At 48.4% G+C, this 20683-nt stretch overlaps 1 protein-coding gene across 1 annotated transcript in view; it reads left to right on the plus strand.

Annotated features, from left to right (window-relative positions):
* CDC27 (cell division cycle 27) overlaps window positions 1-20683 on the plus strand; it is a 456933-nt gene that overhangs the window by 181207 nt on the left and 255043 nt on the right. The window contains exons 9-10 of the mRNA XM_030220526.1: window positions 10085-10200; window positions 10822-10921. Coding sequence (XP_030076386.1) covers window positions 10085-10200; window positions 10822-10921 — 216 coding nt within the window. The remainder of the gene's footprint in view (window positions 1-10084; window positions 10201-10821; window positions 10922-20683) is intronic.

Below are 20683 nucleotides of genomic sequence, written 5' to 3' on the forward strand. Positions count from 1 at the left end.
CCATATGCATCACCTTGCACTTGTTCACATTAAACGTCATCTGCCATTTAGCCACCCAGTCTCCCAGTCTCGTAAGGTCCTTCTGTAATTTTTCACAATCCTGTTGCGAGTTAACGACTTTAAATAACTTTGTGTCAATAGCAAATTTATTACCTCGCTGGTTACTCCCATCTCTAAATCGTTTATAAATACATTAAAAAGGAGCGGTCCTAGCACTGACCCCTGAGGAACCCCACTAACTACCCTTTTCCATTGTGAATACTGCCCATTTATAACCCCACTCTATTTCCTATCCTTCGACCAGTTTTTAATCCACAATAGGACATTTCCTCCTATCCCATGACCCTTTCCTCTGTAGCCTTTCATGAGGTACCTTGTCAAACACCTTTTGAAAATCCAGATACACAATGTCAACCAGCTCCCCTTTGTCCACGTGTTTGTTTACTCCTTCAAAGAATTGAAGTAAATTGGTCAGACAAGATTTCCCCACACTAAAGCCGTCCTGACTTGGTCTCAGTAATCCATGTCCTTGGATGTGCTCTGTAATTTTGTTTTTAATAGCCTCTACCATTTTCCCCGGCACCGACGTCAGACTCACTGGTCTATAATTTCCCGGATCTCCCCTGGAACCTTTTTTAAAAATTGGCGATACATTGGCCACCCTCTAATCTTCCGGTACCACGCTCGATTTTAAGGATAAATTGCATCACTAACAGTAGCTCCGCATGCTCATTTTTCAGTTGTATTAGCACTCTAGGATGAATACCATCCAGTCCAGGAGATTTGCTACTCTTCAGTTTGCTGAACTGCCCCATTACGTCCTCCAGGTTTACCGTGAAGTCAGTAAGTTTCTCCGACTCGTCCGCTTGAAATACCACCCAAATCTTTGGTGAAGACCGAAGCAAAGAATTCATTCAATCTTTCTGCCACGTCTTTGTCTTCCTTGATCACCCCTTTTACCCCTTAGTCATCCAGTGGCCCAACCGATTCTTTTGCCGGCTTCCTGCTTTTAATATACTGAGAAATTTTTACTATGTTTTTTTGTCTCTAATGCTATCTTTTTTTTTTTTTTTTTTGTAATCTCTCTTGGCCTTCTTTATCTGCGCCTTGCATTTGCTTTGACACTCCTTATGCTGCTGTTTGTTATTTTCAGACTGTTCCTTCTTCCATTTTCTGAAGGCATTTCTTTTAGCCCTAATAGCTTCCTTCACCTCACTTTTCAGCCATGCTGGCTGTCTCTTGGACTTCAGTCTTTTCTAATTTGCGGAATATGTTTGGCCTGGGCCTCCAGGATGGTACTTTTGAACGGCATAAAATTTGTTTTACTATTCTAGGATCTTGCCAGGTACTTGTGACCTAGATTGGCCACTCTTGGAACAGGATATTGGGCTTGATGGACCTTCGATCTGTCCCAGTATGGCAACACTTTGTATTTTCCCATGGAGAAAAGAGGTTGCGGTTTTGATCTCTCAGCAGGTTTACTTTCATTTATCTTGGTGCCTTCCTCGTGGGATTTTTGTCCTTTTTCTTTCGTTTGTATTTTAATTTTATTTTTTATTTGCCCTGTTTTAAGTTTCCTTAGTTTTTCGGCTTGGTGGACCAAGCTCCGGCTGGGTTGCATTGAGCTTTTTCAAGTGCGAGTGGCCTTTTTTCACCCTCACCGTTGAGCCGTTTGGTTTGGTGTTTGCTGTTTTTCCTCCAGGTCCCAGAGGTTCCCAGTAGTTTTAAGTGCTGTTCCCTGTGGAATCGGGTTATCTCTAGGACTGATCCCTGTAATTGGTGTCTCCAGTGCTTGGGGCGGGGCCAGACCATGACACTCATTCCTGTGTCCTCTGCTTGCACATACAAAAGAGGACCCAGAGAGCCAGGGAGATCGAGCATGAAAAACTTTTTAGCGCCAAGTCCAGTCCATCAACATCTGCATCAGAAGCTTCAGCCCTGATGGCAGAGGCAGTTCATCCAACACAGAGTGCGCCTGCATCGAGGTGATTTCCCCCTTCCTCAATGTGGGTTGCTATGTTAGGGCCCCGGGACCTGTCTGCATTGAACCCAGCACTGAGGCAATGTGGGGATTCAGTGTCGTCTGCATTGGTCCTGTGGGGCTTCGATGTTTGACACCAAGGTCAGTTTAAGAAGAGCAAGCATCGGACCCCTTCAAAGCGAGGTACCAGGAGCACCGGGACATTGGTGTTACCCATACCTGTGAAGCGTTAGCATCGAGAGTAGCACTCTCCCCACCTTACAGCTGGGCTCAGGCTGTCCTCCACACAGACACCGACCCTGCCGTCGATGACCAGTTCTGGACCATGCTCCAGGAGGAGCTGGTGGTCTTGCTGCAACAGCAGAGTGCATTGGCATTGAGGGCGCTTATGCCAGCCACAGCACAGCTCCAGCCCTCTTTGGAGGCATAGGTCTCATCTGTGGAGCAGCCACTGATGCCAATGCCTCAGTAGGCATCTAGGCTGGCCTGTGCAGTGTCCTGCTTGATGTCGGGGATGGAAGCTTCCCCGGGGTTGGAGAAAAGGCAGCTAAGGGTGATATGATAGAAGTCTACAAGATAATGAGCGTAGAGCGGACAGATGTGAAGTGTTTGTTTACACTTTCAAACAACAACAAAACCAGGGGACACAAGATGAAGCTAGAATATGGTAGATTTAAAACAAATAGGAGGAAGTTTTTCTTTACTCAGCGTGTAGTTAGACTCTGGAACTCGTTACCGGAGAATGTAGTGACAGCAGCTGGCCTTACGGAATTTAAAGGGGGTTTGGACAGATTCCTGAGGGAAAAGTCCATTGAACATTATTAATTTTTTTTTTTTTTTTTTTTTTTTGGGGGGGGGGGGGGGTCGCTGCCGGGTTCTTGAAGCCTGGATTGGCCGCTGTCGGAGACATGATGCTGGGCTTAATGGACCCTTGGTCTTTTCTCAGTGTGGCGGTACTTATGTACCTCGGCATCCTGACCAGGCTGGATGTTCCACTAGTAGGCCAAGACAGCTGAGGTCTCATTTCTCCCAGGAGGTGTGCTTCACTGCAAGCACTCTCTCAGCAGAGCTGGTTGCAGAGCTTAGCCATCTGACTGCACAGCAGGAGGAGTGCAGGACATACCTAGCTAGAGGCATGTTTGATACTTTTGACATTGTGTCCAGACTGCCTTAGGTGTCCAGTGGCTCAAGAGAGGTTGGCGGATGAGGAGATAACCTTTTTGGGGACAAGGTGGAGGTTGCAGACATCAATAGGAAACACTGTGACACCATCAAGTCCCTCTCTCGGCAGCCTCCTTCCTCAGCCATTCCTCACAGATTTTGATTGGACCTCAGAGGAACACTTGCTACCCTCATAGGTGTAGTTTCACTTCTACCTGCCCCACCCAAGAGGCCCATTCTTGGTGCTCCTGATCCTAGCAGCAGCACACCCCCCGAAGCCCCAGCTGGCTCCCCAGTCAAAGCAGTGAATGAGCTTTTGACCGGCTCAACGAGAACAATAGCCATCATCCAAATAGCCGTTCCAGATGACCTGCAGGTAGGGGGAGGCTGAATTGTTTTTCCAGGAAAGGTAGCCCCTTTTAACCTCCAACTTGTGAGTTCTTCAAATTGTCTGCCATAGTTGTGCAGTCTACTGGTGAAAACATCCTCCAAATTGCCGATCTTATCTCCAGCTCTCTGCACAAGGAAGTACTTGCAGATGAATTCTCTACCTTTCTAAAGGCCAGTGCTTACGAGTCTATTTCATCAGGGCAAGAAGAGAAGGAATTCTATTCCAGGTACTTCCAAGTGCTCAAGAAAATGGGGAGGGATCTCATCCCATGCCATCCTAGACCTCAGGGGCCTGAACTGGTATCTGGTCAAGGAAAAGTTCAGGATTGTTTCCCCATGAGTCAAGTGAATGATTGGCTATGCTTCCTGTACCCACATTCAGATACTTCTATGACTGGGAAGTATCTCAGATTCACATGGGGAAATGCCACTTCCAGTATCGTGCACTGCCCTTTGGCCTTGCGTCAGCTCCCAAGGTCTTCTCAAAATGTCTAGTGGTAGTCGCAGTGTCGCTACACAGACGGAGTGCATGCGTTTCCCTGGTTGGTCGATTGGCTACTCATATGGAGGACTATTCGGGTGCTGGAAGTACTAGGTTTTGTGATCAACTACCCAGAGTCCCACCTACAACCTGTACAGTAAGGAATTCATTGGAGCCCTGCTAGACACAGTACAAGCTTGGGCCTACCTCCTGCAGGTACAGACAGATGTTTTGATGGCCATCGCCGCTGAGGTCAGCAGGACATGTCTCGGCAGATGGTGAGGCTATTGGACCACATAGCCTTGACAGTACATGTGATGCCCATGACAAGCCACCATTTGAAGGATGCTCAGTGGATTCTAGCTTCCCAATGGTCTTAGGCTAGGAGGAACCTAGGACCTGTAGGGGTATTTCCCTGTGATCTCACCTGAGCTGGTCTTAGTTCATACAAGCCTAATGCAGCCGGTTACAAACAAGATGGCTGCTACAACCTCTGACCTGAACCTTTCTGTGTCAGCGAGATCCAGCTTTTCAGCTTGTGGAAAATTTACTAGCAGGCAGACCACAGCCAAGGACATTCTGTGTTACAACCACCCTGTTATCACCCTAAGAAGCTGAGAAGGGAGTGAGACCTATGGCTCCAGAAATCCTGGTTAGAACCAGAGATGCAGACCAGAAAGTTACCATTTTCAAGGTCATAAAACAAAGGACTGTTCTTGCCCATGTAGTGAGCTGGACGAGATCATGATTGGTACTAAGAACGCGGAAACAGAAGAAAGTTAGTTAGTCAGAGTTGGTAAGAACCATCGGGGAGTTTGGACTGACAAGAGAAGGGAGAAGACCTGAAACACCTGCGAACTGCATATCTGGTGAAAATACTCGGTGGCTCAGCTATACCAGCCCTGAAATACGGCATGGAGTGACTGACACCTGCTATCTGCAGAGACACCCTGCACTACATCTAAGACTGACTCACTGGGGAGACACCTCGAGTCTAAGAAGGAACCTGCATCTACTTCATCGTGAGGCTGCCAGTGCGGTGAGATTCAGTGATTTACTTTCTGTAGTCCGGGATTAGTGATTAGTGTTTATCCAAGAAAGATCGATTACATCATAACTTGTGGTCAGGAGATAGAGCTGCTAACTTTTTATTTGGCATAAGAACCATAGTTTAGGTTACAAATCAGGTTTCTGTAATTACCTAGTATTGTAGTCCAGAAAGAATCATTGTGTATAGTATTCAGTAGCAATCTAGTTCTGTTTTATTATTATCAGCAAGTTCTATATTTTTGTATTTTGCTATGCCTTGCTATAGAGTGATTCTATATTTGTACATTCTTATCTTTATATTTATATATATATATATATATATATACACATAACATAGTAGATGACAGCAGAAAAAGACCTGCACGGTCCATCCAGTCTGCCCAACAAGATAAACTCACATGTGCCATTTTTTGTGTACACCTTACCTTGATTTGTACCTGTCTTTTTCAGGGCACAGACAGTATAAGTCTGCCCAGCACTATCCTTGCCCCCCAACCACCCGCCCCGCCTCCCACCACCGGCTCTGGCAAAGACCGTGTAAGTCTGCCCAGCACTATCCCCGCCTCCCACTACCAGTTCTGGCACAGACTGTATAACTCTGCCCAGCACTATCCCCACCTCCCAACCACCAGCCCTGCCTCCCACCACCAGCTAAGCTTCTGGGGATCCCTTCCTTCTGAGCAGGATTCCTTTGTTTATCCCACGCATGTTTGAATTCCGTTACCGTTTTCCTCTCCACCACCTCCCGCGGGAAGGCATTCCAAGCATCCACCACTCTCTCCGTGAAAAAATACTTCCTGATATTTTTCTTGAGTCTGCCCCCCTTCAATCTCATTTCATGTCCTCTAGTTCTACCACCTTCCCATCTCCGGAAAAGGTTCGTTTGCGGATTAATACCTTTCAAATATTTGAACGTCTGTATTACATCACCCCTGTTTCTCCTTTCCTCCAGGGTATACATGTTCAGGTCAACAAGTCTCTCCTCATACGTCTTGCAACGCAAATGCCATACCATTCTCGTAGCTTTTCTTTGCACCGCTTCCATTTTTTTAACATCCTTCGCAAGATACGGCCTCCAAAATTGAACGCAATACTCCAGGTGGGGCTTCACCAACGTCTTATATAGTGGTATTAAAACCACTTTTCTTCTGCTGGTCACACCTCTCTCTATACAGCCTAGCAACCTTCTTGCTACAGTCACAGCCATGTCACACTGTTTTGTCGCCTTCAGGTCCTCAGATACTATCATCCCAAGATACCTCTCCCCGTCCATATCTATCAGACTCTCCCCGCCTAACACATAAGTCTCCCTTGGATTTCTACTCCCTAAATGCATCACTTTGCATTTCTTCGCATTGAATTTTAATTGCCAAACGTTAGACCATTCTTCTAGCTTCCGCAGATCTTTTTTCATGCTTTCCACTCCCTCCGGGGTGTCCACTCTGTTGCAAGTCTTGGTGTCATCCGCAAAAAGGCAAACTTTACCTTGTAAGCCTTCGGCAATGTCACTCACAAATATATTGAATAGAATCGGCCCCAGCACCGATCCCTGAGGCACTCCACTACTCACCTTTCCCTCCTCAGAGCGAACTCCATTCACCACCACCCTCTGGCGTCTGCCCGTCAACCACTTCCTAATCCAGTTCACCACTTCGGGTCCTATCTTCAGCCCGTCTAGTTGATTCAAGAGCCTCCTGTGGGGAACCGTGTCAAAAGCTTTGCTGAAATCTAAGTAGATTACGTCCATAGCAATAGTTCCGCAAGTTCATTTTTCGATTCTAACAGTACTCTGAGATGAATACCATCCAGTCCACGAGATTTGCTACTCTTCAATATGTCAAATTGTGTCATTACCTCCTCCAAGTTTATAGAGACTTTAGTTTCTCTGAATAGTCAGCTTTGCATGCCATTTCTGGCACCAGAATCTCTCCCAAACCTTCCTCGGTGAAGACCGAAGCAAAGAATTAATTTAATCTCTCTGCTATGGCTTTGTCTTCACTGATTGCCCCTTTTACCCCTCGGTTAACTAGCAGTCCAAATGATTCCTTTACCGGCTTGTTAGAACATAAGAGTAGCCATACTGGGTCAAACCAATGGTCCATCTAGCCCAGTATCCTGTTTTCCAAACAGTGGCCAAGCCAGGTCACAAGTACCTGGCAGAAACCCAAATCGTGGCAACACTCCATACTACAAACACCAGGGTAAGCAGTTGTTTCCCCATGTCTGACTCAATAGCAAACTATGGACTTTTCCTCCGGGAACTTGTCCAAACCCAGGTACGCTAACCACTGTTACCACATCCTCAGGCACAGAGTTCCAGAACTTAACTATTCATTGAGTGAAAAAATATTTCTTCCTATTTGTTTTAAAAGTATTTCCATATAACTTCCTCGAGTGTCCCCTTGTCTCTGTACTTTTGGAATGAGTACAAAATCGATTTACTTCTACTCGTTCTACACCACTCAGGATTTCATAGACCTCAATCATAATTCCCCTCATCTGTCTCTTTTCCAAGATGAAGAGCCCTAATCTCTTCAGCCTTTCCTCATACGAGAGGTGATCCATCCCCTTAATCATTTTGATAGCTCTTCTTTGAACCTTTTCTAATTTCGCTATACCTTTTTTGAGATACAGTGACCAAAACTGAACGTAGTACTCAAGGTGCAGACGCATCATGGAGCTATACAATCAGCTTTGGCTTTGGTTTCACTTATCTGTAATGGCAAATTTGGCTAGGGGCCAAAAGCAAGGTCCTAAGTTCCCCTAGACAAGAATCCAGAATATTTGCTTATGCAGAGTTCTGCATCATAGGACCTTGGCGTAAATAATAATCTGTTGGGAGTTATTTTCCTATAGGAATTATTTATGGTTATTCTACCTACAGACCATTTGCTCTAATTTGATCCTGGGACTACCATTCCAAATTCTTACACCTGAGAAGCTTGTAACCATGTATATATCTAACCTGAGCTGGGGATCCCTTGTATATGGACTTCAAACACAGGGAATTTGGTCTTCCCAGGAAGCTTCACTGCAATTGAACTTCGTGACATTCCGGGTGATTTGGAACGTTCTAAAAGCTTTCAGAGATGGACTGATGAACCAGATTATCGTGATTCAAACACAGGTTACTATATATTATGTAAACAAACAAGGGGGCCTTACCCCTTGTGTGAGGGGACCATTGGATTGTGTACCAGTGCATGGTCCTCCAGTTGCTCCAGTACACATATCTGGCGGGGAAACGGAACAGGCTGAGCAGGTAATGCAACTGCGCGAGTAGTCTCTCAATATAGGCATTGCCTGCAAGATCTTCCAAAAGTGGGGCACCTTCTTGGTGGATCTTTTTGCCACTCATCTTAACAGCAAAGACCCTCTGTTCTGCTCCAGACTCATTGCATGGCAGACTAGCAGCAGATGCCTGTCTCCTTTTATTGGGGAATGGATTTTCTGTATGCATATCCTCCCATTCTTCTGATAGGAAAGAGTCTTTTGAAACTCAAACACGACAAGGGTACCATTCTCCTCCGCACCCCATTCTGGCCGAGGCAGGTGTGGTTCCCTCTTCTGGAGTTATCCACTGAAGAACTGTGGAGATGAGTGTTTGTTTTCTGAGCCTCCTCACTCAGAAGGAGGAGTCTGTTCTTCATTCCAATCTCCAGTCCTTGGCTCTCAAGGCCTGTACGTTGAGATGCTAGAATTTGCCTCTTTGAACCTGCCAGAGGGTGTCTCCAGGGTCTTGCTGGCTTCCAGGAAAGATTCCACTAAGAGGTGTTACTCCTTTAAGTGAAGGAGGTTTGCTGTCCGATGTGAGAGCAAGGCCCTAGATCCTCTCTTGCCCTACACGAAAACTGCTTGAGTACCTGCACCTCTCGGAGTCTGGCTTGAAAACCGATTCTGTAAGAGTTCACCTCAGTGTGATCAGCGCTGTTCATCACCATACGAGATGTAAGCCTGTCTCTGGATAGCCTCTAGTTGTTTGCTTTAGCGGGGTTTGCTGTTGACAAAGCCCCGCCCCCCAATTCACGGGACCTCAACCTTATCCAGCCGACGAAAGCTCTTTTTGAGCTGCTAGATTCCTCTCATCTGAAGTACCTGACCTTTGAAAGTCTTGTTTCTGATGTTGGTTACTTCAGCTCACATTGTCTGTGAGATTCAAGCCCTCCTAGTGGATCCACCTTACACAGAGTTTCATCATAAGAGTAGTTCTCACTCACCCCAAGTTCCTTCCTAAGATGGTGTAGGAGTTCCATCTTAACCAGTCGATTATTCTGCCAACATTCTTCCCCAAACCTCATGCCCATCCTGGCGAAAGTGCACACATCTTGAACTGCAAGTGAGTCTTCCTTCTATCTGGATCAGACTAAAGCCAATAGACAGTCCACTCAGCTTTTCATTTCTTTTGATCCCAACAGGATGGAGGTAGCTGTCAACCAATGCATCTTGTCCAGTTGGCTGGCAAACTGCATCTCTTTTGCCTATGCCCATTGTCCTAACGTTGTTTTCAATGAGTCTTATATTTAGAGATTCCCTGTTGTGAGATATTGCCTGCTTGTCCTCGGAGAAAGCAAGGTTATTTACCTGTAGCAGGTGTTCTCCGAGGACAGTAGGCACAAACCCTCTCTCCCCCCTTTGGAGTTGTCTTTTTCAACTATGTCAGATTGTTTGTCCTGGCGGGAGGGCACCTGCATATGCATGATGGGATGCTCCCAGAGGCCTCTTAGAGATAAAGCGCTGGGCAGCATCTGCACCGGGCTCTGTTGAATGACATCACCCCAGTTGTGAGAATGATTGTCCTATCCTCGGAGAACACCTGCTACAGGTAAGTAACTTTGTTTTCTTGTTCAGTAGCAGACAACTGCAAAGTAGAAATTCTGTTGTCAGAATGATAAAAAAATGGTAGTAATGTTCTTCATAAAATGGGCATATCTAATAGAAATGGCTTATTTCCTGATTTGGTTGTTTGTGCAACTTATTTATATAATAAGAAACCTATAGATTGGAAATTTTGTCTTTTGCAGTCTGTTGCTAGACTGGGCCAACCTGGAACAAAGTCTGTCTTTTCGCAAAGTGGAAATAGTCGAGATGTGACGCCAATTCTTGCAGTACAAACACAGAGTTCTGGTCCACAGACAAGGTATTTACTTTATTTGTGGTTTAGATGTTGACTGAATTCTATCCTCCTCTGGTGTGTTTCTTTCCTTTAGAAAACTGTAGTTCTTTTCTAGTTTTAAAATTTAGTAATTCTGTACCGCCCATACTAACGCAGAACCGGATGGTGTACAAAGTCAGAATAAACCATATGTGGTTGTGGAATATTCTGAACTTTTAACATGAAGCTCTGTTCATTTGGGCTGCATTGTAGGGAGATGCACACAGAAACATGGACACACTGAAAGGGATATGTGGAGGATGTGTGTGGTGCTACTAAGGCCAGTCAGATAATAAATGTACAGCAGCCTTCCAAGGAATAGCATAAGGGGAAAAGATTTTATTTTTATTGGTTTCAAATACAAGTTTTATTTATATTGAATACAAAGCCTCTTTGCTATCTGCTTGAAACTGCAGCACCCTTTACAAACTGACTATGCAGTATACCATAGTCAGCTAAAAGTGTCTGCTTAAAACCTGAGCTCCTCTCTGAAGCTTTTTCAACAGCTGAATTCCAAGTGCTGCCCTGCTGCTTTCTGCCTGCTGTGGATGCTCATTTTGGTTCTCTTGAGCCAGTCAAGTTTCTAACTGATTATTCTCTTTGCAGTGCAACTCCTCAGGTTCTGAGCCCAACTATTGCTGCTCCAGCTAATGCATTACCTCGGAGAAGTTCTCGCCTTTTTACTAGTGATAGTTCCACAACGAAGGTAAAGGCATTTTGGGATTTGTTTGCCTTTTTCTGACTGTCCTTTAAGCATGTAATAATCACTCACAAACATTTATATGCCACCCAATTACTTAGAGGCTGATAATCAGCTGATGCTTTCCAGGTAAAAAGTAAGTGGGTGAATTTGTCCAGGTAGAAATGAGGCTGAATATCTGGATAATCATGGGCAAAACTTGAAGAGGATCTACCTCTACACACCTCCAAAAGATTGCTAAAATCTTCCCAAAAAATATCCCTAACTACATCCTCTCCAAAGGAATTACGTGATGTGACATTTGGCAAAGAGCCTTCCTTGAAGCAGCCTCCACACTCTGGAACACACTCCCAGAAAGGCTTTGCTTAATGCAAGACTTTCAACTTCCTTTACTTCAGAAAGCAAGCAAAAGCTTGGCTCTTCTCCTAAGTCTTTAATGGACAAAGCAGTTAAGGGGGAAAGGGAATGAGACTTGATATACCACCTTTCTGTGGTTTTTGCAACTACATTCAAAGCGGTTTACATATTACATACAGGTTCTTATTTGTACCTGGGGCAGTGGAGGGTTGTGACTTGCCCAAAGTCGCAAGGAGCTGCAGTGGGAATCAAACCCAGTTCCCCAGGATCAAAGTCCGCTGCACTAACCACTAGGCTACTCCTCCAGTCTATGATGGGCATAAATGCAAGCACCTAAATATGGCACTTGCACACTTTTTAAACTATGGTATTCTGTAACTAAGAGCCTCCCCCATGTGATCACCTCCTTGCATTTATATATGAAACATTTGCGTGCTAAGATCATAGAGTAGCGTTAAGCATGTAGCTGCCATTTATGTGTGGAAGTATTTGTTTGGATGGCAGTATTCTGTAAATGTAGTGTGCAAATGGTGCTTAGCTTTAGGCAACCTATTAGAATGGGAGTAAATGGTTGCTGCTTTGTAGATGCTCTCTGTTGATAAGTGCAACTGCACTATTATGTACTGTTTGTGTAGAGTTATAGGTTAAATAGCTGGTGTGCTATGATAACAGAATGAAATGCATTCCTTATCATCTATTCCAGAGCAGTCCAGATGAGTGGATTCTTTGAGGACAAGCAGGCTGTGTTATACTCACAGTTGTGTTGGCGATCTGCGCCGGCCCGGGAAATGGCATTCCACATAGCAAAAAGTTTGCTAGAACCTTCTGAGTGGGCTGTGCGTATGACTGAGCATGCACCGAGTGTCTTACCGCGCGGCCACACTCCTCAGTTCTTTTTCTTCCGCATGAGGAGCAACAGATATTCTGTGGCTCCTCTGTGTGCCCGGGAAAGAGCATTGACATTTTTCAGCGAGCGTTTTTCAGATTTTCTCCCTATTTTGCGGCTGTTTTTAGGCTGCTCGGTCGGGTCATTCCCTCCTTTTGTTCCCTTTTTCTTGGCACAATTGTGACTTTTGATTTAGATGGTGCTGTCTTTCCTTCCATGTCATCGAAGACTCCCAGGGGCTTCAAACGCTGTACTCGGTACAACCGGACCATCTCAGGCACAGATACCCAGATACTATCACCCCAAGATCCCTCTCACCGTCCATACATATCAGACTCTCGCCACCTAACACATATGTCTCCTGTGGATTTCCATAAGTGCATCACTTTGCATTTCTTCGTATTGAATTTTAATTGCCAAACCTTAGACCAATCTTCTAGCTTCCGCAGATCCTTTTTCATGTTTTCCACTCCCTCCCGGGTGTCCACTCTGTTACAAATCTTAGTATCATCCGCAAAAAGGCAAACTTTACCTTCTAACCCTTCGGCAATGTCACTCACAAATATATTGAACAGAATCGGCCCCAGCAACGATCCCTGACGCACTCCACTATTCACCTTTCCCTCATGCAAACGAATTCCATTAACCACCACCCTCTGGCGTCTGCCAGTCAACCAGTTCCTAATCCAGTTCACCAGTTCAGCCCGTCAAGTTTATTCAAGAGCCTCCTGTGGGGAACCGTGTCAAAAGCTTTGCTGAAATCTAAGTAGATTACGTTTATAGCACGTCCCTGATTCAGTTCTCCTGTCACCCAGTCAAAGAATTCAATGAGATTCATTTGGCACGATTTACCTGTGGTAGAGCCATGTTGTCTCGGATCTTGCAACTTAGTGGCTTCCAGGAAATTACTACTGATTACTACTAAACATTTATAAAGCGGTACCAGGGTTACGCAGCGCTGTACAATTTAACACAGAGGACGGTCCCTGCTCGAAGGAGCTTACAATCTAAAGGACAAAAATGTGCAGTCAATCAAATTGGGGCAGACTAGATTTCCTGACTAGATGAATAATGGTTAGGTGCCGAAAGCGACATTGAAGAGGTGGGCTTTGAGCAAGGATTTGAAGATGGGCAGGGAGGGGGCTTGGTGTATGGGCTCAGGGAGTTTATTCCAAGCATAGGATGAGGCGAGGCAGAAAGGGCGGAGCCTGGAGTTGGCGGTGGTGGAGAAGGGTACTGAGAGGAGGGATTTGTCCTGTGAGCGGAGGTTACGGGTAGGAGCGTAAGGGGAGATGAGGGTAGAGAGGTAATGATGAGGGGCTGCAGATTGAGTGCATTTGTAGGTTAATAAGAGAAGCTTGAATTGTATGCGGTACCTGATCGGAAGCCAGTGAAGTGACTTGAGGAGAGGGGTGATATGAGCATATCGGTCTAGGCGGAAGATAAGACGCATAGCAGAGTTCTGAACGGATTGAAGGGGGGATAGATGGTTAAGTGGGAGGCCAGTGAGGAGTAGGTTGCAGTAGTCAAAGTGAGGAGTAGGTTGCAGTAGTCAAGGCGAGAGGTAATGAGAGAGTGGATGAGAGTATGGGTGGTGTGCTCAGAGAGGAAAGGGCGAATTTTGCTGCTGATATAGAGAAAGAAGCGACAGGTGTTGGCTGTCTGCTGGATATGCGCAGAGAAGGAGAGGGAGGAGTCGAAGATGACTCTGAGATTGCGGGCAGATGAGACGGGGAGGATGAGGGTGTTATCGACAGAAATAGTAGAGGGAGAGGAGAAGTGGGTTTGGGTGGAAAGACAGTGAGTTCGGTCTTGGCCATGTGTTCAGTTTCAGGTGGCGGTTGGACATCCAGGCAGCAATGTCGGATAAGCAGGCCGATACTTTGGCCTGGGTTTCCGCAGTGATGTCAGGTGTTGAGAGATAAAGCTGGGTGTCATCAGCATAAAGATGATATTGGAAACCATGAGATGAGATCAGCGAGCCCAGGGAAGAGGTGTAGATTGAGAAAAGGTGTCCAAGGACAGATCCCTGAGGAACACCAACAGAGAGCGGGATGGGGGTAGAGGAAGATCCATGAGAATGTACTCTGAAGGTACGGTTGGAGAGATAAGAGGAGAACCAGGAGAGGACAGAGCCCTGGAATCCAAATGAGGATAGTGCGGCAAGGAGTGATTATGATTAACAGTGTCAAAAGCAGAGGATAGGTCGAGGAGGATGAGGATGGAGTAGTGACCTTTGGATTTTGCAAGGAACAGGTCATTACAGACTTTAGTGAGTGCCGTTTCTGTTGAATGTAGAGGGCGAAAACCGGATTGCAGCGGATTGAGGATGACATGAGAGGAGAGAAAATCAAGGCAGCGGCTGTGAACGGCGCGTTCAAGTATCTTGGAGAGGAAGGGTAGGCGGGAGATGGGGGCGGTAGTTGGAAGGACAGGTAGGATCTAGTGATGGTTTTTTTGAGGAGTGGTGTGACTACAGCATGCTTGAAGGTGTCAGGGACAGTTGCAGTGGAGAGAGAGAGGTTGAGGATATGACAGATGGGGGGGGGGGGGGGGGGTGACAGTAGGAGAGATGGTGTTTAGTAAGTTGGTGGGGATGGGATCAGAGGAACAGGTGGTGCATTTCGAGGAGGAAAGAAGGTGGGTGGTTTCCTCCTCGGTGATATCAGGAAAAGGAGGCCTGGGTTGGATGGTTGAGGAAGTGGGTTAAAGGGTGAAGAGGAGGAGGTGGCTTGGTAGTGAATTTGAGGTTGATCTTTTGCACCTTGTTGCGGAAGTAGTCAGCCAGTGATTGAGGAGAGAGTGAGGGGTGGGTGGGAACGGAGGGCACTTTGAGGAGGGAGTTGAGGGTGGCGAAGAGACGACGAGGGTTGGAGCCGAGAGAATTAGTCATTTGGGTGTAATAGTCCTGTTTGGCAAGGAATAGGGAGGACTGGAAGGAGGATAGCATGAATTTGTAATGAGTGAAGTCGGTATGGGTGCGAGATTTCCTCCAGAGGCGTTCAGCAGATCGGGCACAGGAGCTAAGGTATCGGATGCAAGGTGTCAGCCAGGGCTCGGAATTAGTACGCCTTGTGGGACGGGGGATGGATGGTGCAAGGGTGTCCAGAGCAGAGGAGAGAGTGACGTTGTAAGCAGAGACAGCCTTGTCGACAGACTTGGAGGACATGATGGAAGGGAGGAGATTAGAGATACTAGAGGATAAGGTGGGAGGGTCGACAGCCTGGAGATTCCTGAAAGTAGTGGTTAGTGTAGGGCGGGACTGAGGGGGAGGGTGATGAAGTGTGAAGGTGATCAGGTGATGATTGGAGAGAGGTAGAGCTGAGGCGCAGAATTTGGAGGATGAGCAGGTAGAGGAGAGGACGAGGTCAAGACAATGGCTAGTTCGGTGAGTAGGGGTGGTGGAGCTCAGCTGGAGGTTGAAGGAGGATGTCAGAGTGAGGAACTGAGAAGCATAAAAGTCGGATGGGTCGTCAGCGTGTATGTAAGTCTCCAAGAATGAGGGACGGAGATGAGGGTTCAAGAAAAACGGAGAGCCAGACATCGAAGTCGGTAAGGAAGGAAGAGAGAGACTTATCAGGGGGGCGGTAAATGACTGCAACTCTGAGTGGCAGTGGGTAGAATAGACGGATGGAGTGAACTTCAAAGGATGAGAAGCAGTGAGATTGCGGTAGGAGGAGGGGTTGAAAACTACAGGAGGGCGAAAGTAGAAACCCGACGCCTCCTCCGCGGCCAACTGGGCAGGGAGTGTGGGAGAAAAGATAACCTCCATGGCATAGGGCTGCGACTGAGGCAGTCGTCAGGGGTGAGCCAGGTTTCAGTTAGGGCGAGCAGTTGAAGGGAACGGGAGATGAAGAGATCATGGGTGAAGGAAAGTTTGTTGCAGACCGAGCGGGCATTCCACAGGGCACACGAGAAGGGGGGGGAAGAGGGGAGGAGGAGGGAAATAGAGATGAGATTGGAGTAGTAGTCTCCAAGGATTTATTAAACAAACTAGTAAATAAGGCCCGTTTCCGACACAAATGAAACGGGCGCTAGCAAGGTTTTCCTCGGAGTGTGTATGTTTGAGAGAGTGTGTGTGAGAGTGACTTTGTGAGAGAGACAGATTGAATGTGTGTGGCTGCAAGTGTGTGTGTGAGATTAACAGTGTGTTTGAGTAGGTATGTGAGTGAGAGTGTATGAGAGTGATAGAGTGTTTGACAGTGACTGTGTGACAGAGAGTGAATGTGATCGAGTGTGAGACATAGCGTGTGTTGTAGACAGAGAGTGAGAGAGTGTGTGTGACGGAGATACATGCCCCCCTCCCTATGTTTGCTGGAAGGATCCCCTCCGTCTGCCACTGTGTTGTCGCAGGACCCCTCATCTCCCTGTCTGGTCAGTCTCCCCCCCTCCTTTCAGGTCTCCCTGCAGCCCTCCTCTCAGGGCTGTAGGTCGCCCCTCCCCCCTTCACCTGTGCTGTCAGGACCCCCTCCTCCGCCTCCATCTGTGGTCTGTGTACCTGTTCTGGCCCTCATCCTCCCCCTCCTTGTGCCTGAACTGTTGCTTAGCCTGTGGCAACAGTAGAGAGAGCTGTGCAGGACCTCCTCTTCCAACCCCTTGTCATGTTTGTAGAGAAAGAAAAGAGGGAAAAAGAGGAAATGTGGCAAAATGATTGTAAAAGGGAAGAGGGGCACCGCAGGCAGCAACCAGCTGTCAGCTGTGCAAGTGTAAACAAAAGAAAACAAAAAGGAGTTTTGTGCTGCCTGTTCAGTCCCAGCTCGTATTCACTGCTTGAAAGGACAGGAGGGGAGGGTGCACAGCAGGAGCTGACTTAATTTGGCAGATGCAAAGCAACAGCTCCCGCCCTCGTTAGTTCCACATTCAGCTGCCAAGGCCACCGGAGAAAACAGAGGGAGGAGAAACGGGTGCAGAACTTCTCCAGCACATGTGCACAGCAAAGCGAGTGACGCTCCTCCCGAGTGACCCCTTCGCCTCTGACGCTCCTCCCTTCTTCTATTTGACTTCCCTCTGATAGGTCCCTCATTCGGTGTGACGCTCCTCCCTTTTCCTGTTTCAGTTCCCTTTGATAGGTCAGAGCGGTGCAGCTGTGACGCTCCTCCCTTCTCTGATAGGGCAGGGCAGAGATGTACTCTGATAGGTCAGGGCGGGGCAGAGATGTAGTATGCTTAAAAATGGTTACAGAGCTTCAAACATACGAATTGTTGAAGCCTCAGAGTGTACTTTAGAACGTTGAGGGTGCTTTTTATGTGCAGATGGGGCGTGGCCTAGGGAGCAGATGGGCGTGGCTGAGTGCGGGTCTATGACTGAGGGTGAGTAGTCCCAATAGCCTAGCCTACCAGGAGGACAGGAGTTCAGGGCTTCACTGCCACAGATGGAGTGAGCTTCAAAACTCTGAGGGGGGATTTTATTTATATAGATTTTGAAGAGGACCCGCCAGAACCTCTCTGAGCTCCTTCAATATCCTGGGGTGGATCCCGTCCGGTCCCACAGCTTTGTCCACCTTTTAGATTTTCAAGTTGTTCATACACACTCTTTTCCGTGAACGGTGTTCTATCTACTCCATTCCCTATCATCAAGCCGATCAATCCATAGACTGGTGGGTTGTGTCCATCTACCAGCAGGTGGAGATAGAGAGCAATCTTTTGCCTCCCTATATGTGGTCATGTGCTGCCGGAAATTCCCCAGTATGTTCTCTATCTCAGCAGGTGTGTGGTCACACAGCAGCAGCTCTGGCTAGCTCTCCAAGCCTAATTGTTTAGGTTTTGTTGAGTACCTGGGGTTGAGGGCTCTTCGTGAGCAAGTGCAAACCTGGTGGTGCCAGGTCCCTCCTTTTCTCCCCCTTCCCGCTGGCTCCGTTAAACAAAAAAAAAATTTTTTTTAGACGTTCAAAAAGGGCGTCCATTTGCAGCTGCTCACTGGAACAAGTCGTCGCTGCTCGGAGCAAGAAGCAGGTAATTTTTACCTTTTACTAGCGGCCAGGGGGTTCCACGAACGGTCTCCACGTGGCTAAGGCCTCGGATGGCAAGGGCGCGAAAAGACGCTCCCCGGAACGCGTTCGCGCGCCTAGTGGGGAAGCGGGGGATCGAAGGTAGAGTCACCCTTTTTGGGCGCCCTTTCTGAACCGGGAGAGTTCACCGGTTTTTCCTCCGGCATGGCGGCCTTTCCCGCCTTAGGCGCCCATCCCCCGCTGGCCGCCCTCCCGGTCGTGACCGGCCACGCAGCTCGGTCGGCTTCTTCTTAGGCCGCCCTCGAGATGGGAGACGTTAACAGCTTGGTCGCCCTTGAATCGGGGACAGTAAGAAGTCGGCAAAATTAAAACGCCCTTCTTCCCGCGCGGCTCCTCGGTTTTGCACCGGACACCATTTTGGACGCACAACACGCCTCTCCCCCGCTACTGGGAGCGCAGATGGAGGGCGCCTCTAGGGCCGCGGCACAGGCTGCAGAAATGCACAGACTGGGGGGTTTCTCCCCTGAGTTCATTTTGCTGCTGCATCAGGCCTTTCTTATGCAGAACACTGCCCCTGCCCACCTCTCTGATCGGGGCGCCGAGGCCTCTATGCTTAAGCGCCCTCTGGTGGATCTTCCACCCTCGGGGGACTCTGTCTCCTCTGATGTGGATGGAAGAGACTGATCCTCGCTCGGATGGAGTGGACGACCCCTCTGCAGCGCGGCTTTTTCGCTCAGAGGATTTGCCCAACCTGCTTGTGCAGGCCATGAGCATTTTGAAGATTGCCTCTCCGGAGGAAGGCTCTCTCTCAGCCTCTACTGGCTCCGCCATTATGCTGGGAACGAAGCGCCTGCCTAGAACCTTCCACGTTCATGAAGCCATGCAGACCTTAATTTCAGCGCAATGGAATGCCCCTGAGGCGAGCCTGAAAGTAGCCAGGGCTATGTCCCGTCTGTACCCCTTTCCTGAAGGGGAACGGGAAGCCTTTGTCTGGCCCACAGTAGATTCCTTAATCACTGCCGTGACTAAGAAAACGGCACTACCCTGAAAGACGCACAAAACAGGAGAATGGAGGCGGCCTTAAAGTCGTCCTTTGAGGCGGCCGCTCTGAGTTTGCAAGCCTCAGTTTGCGGCTCCTACGTGGCTAGGGCGTGCCTGACTGTTTTGCAGCGGGCTTCCCCCTCGGACCCTTCCTGGAGGGCGGAATGGCCGACCCTGGAGTCGGGTCTGACCTACTTGGCAGACTTGCTGTATGATGTTCTGAGAGCCTCGGCCAAGGGCATGGCTCAGACAGTCTCTGCGCGGCGGTGGCTGTGACTTAAGCACTGGTCTGCTGACCATGCCTCTAAATCTCGCCTAGCCAAGTTGCCTTTTAAAGGCAAGCTGCTCTTTGTGGACGAGCTGGACAAGATCGTGACGGAGCTCGGCACGTCCAAGGGCAAGAAGTTGCCGGAGGTCTGGACTCGGGCCGGCAGTGCCCGTCCTGGTTCCTCCAAGGGCCGATTCCAGGAAGCCCGTCGGTATCGCCCAGGCAAGTCGGCCTCCTCTGCCTCCTCTTCCTTCAAACGTAACTTCTCCCCCAAGCAGCATTCCTTTCGTAGGGACCGTCGTCACGGAGGTTCGTACTCCGGCCCGCCCCCAGGGTCGCGTACCCAATGACGGGGACCTGGTCCATGGCCCAGTGCAGATAGGAGGAAGGTTGTCCTCATTTCTGGGCGAGTGGACCAGGTAACTTCAGACGCTTGGATTCTGGAAGTCATCAGAGACGGCTACAAGCTAGAGTTCTGCCGACCCCTAAGAGACGGGTTTGTAAACTCTCCCTGCAAGTCTCATGTCAAAGCAGCTGCCGTGCAGCAGACTTTGAACAACCTGATCCGCCTGGGCGCGGTGGTCCCGGTGCCAGTAGATCAGCTTGGCAAGGGGCGCTACTCCATTTACTTTGTGGTGCCAAAGAAAGAAGGATCTGCTCGGCCTATTCTCAACCTCAAGGGAGTCAATCAGGCCTTGAAAGTTCGGCACTTCCGGATGGAGACTCTCTGCTCCGTAATAGCTGCGGTGAAAAAGAGAGAATTCCTGGCCTCCCTGGACATCAAAGAAGCTTACCTACATATTCCCATCTGGCCGCCTCATCAGCGCTTTCTGCGCTTTGCAGTGCTCGGCCGACACTTCCAGTTCAGAGCCCTCCCGTTCGGGTTGGCTATGGCTCCGCGGACCTTCTCCAAAGTAATGGTGGTCATCGCAGCCTTCCTCCGCAAGGAGGGGAGTGCAAGTCCATCCCTATCTGGACGACTGGCTGATCCGAGCCCCTTCCTATGCGGAGTGCGGGAGAGCTACCCTCTGAGCTCCCTGGGATGGATCATCAACTGGGAGAAAAGCCAGCTGCGCCCGACTCAGTCCCTGGAGTATCTGGGAGTTCGATTCGACACCCAAGTGGGCAGAGTGTTCCTGCCGGACAATCGGAGCGTCAAGCTTCAGACCCAGGTGGGCCAGTTCCTAGCCTCCTCTACTCTTCAAGCTTGGGACTATGTGCAGCTGTTGGGCTCCATGACTGCCACGATGGAGGTAGTGCCCTGGGCCA

Source organism: Microcaecilia unicolor, chromosome 12, assembly GCF_901765095.1.
Source record: "Microcaecilia unicolor chromosome 12, aMicUni1.1, whole genome shotgun sequence".
NCBI classification, from domain to species: Eukaryota; Metazoa; Chordata; class Amphibia; order Gymnophiona; family Siphonopidae; genus Microcaecilia; species Microcaecilia unicolor.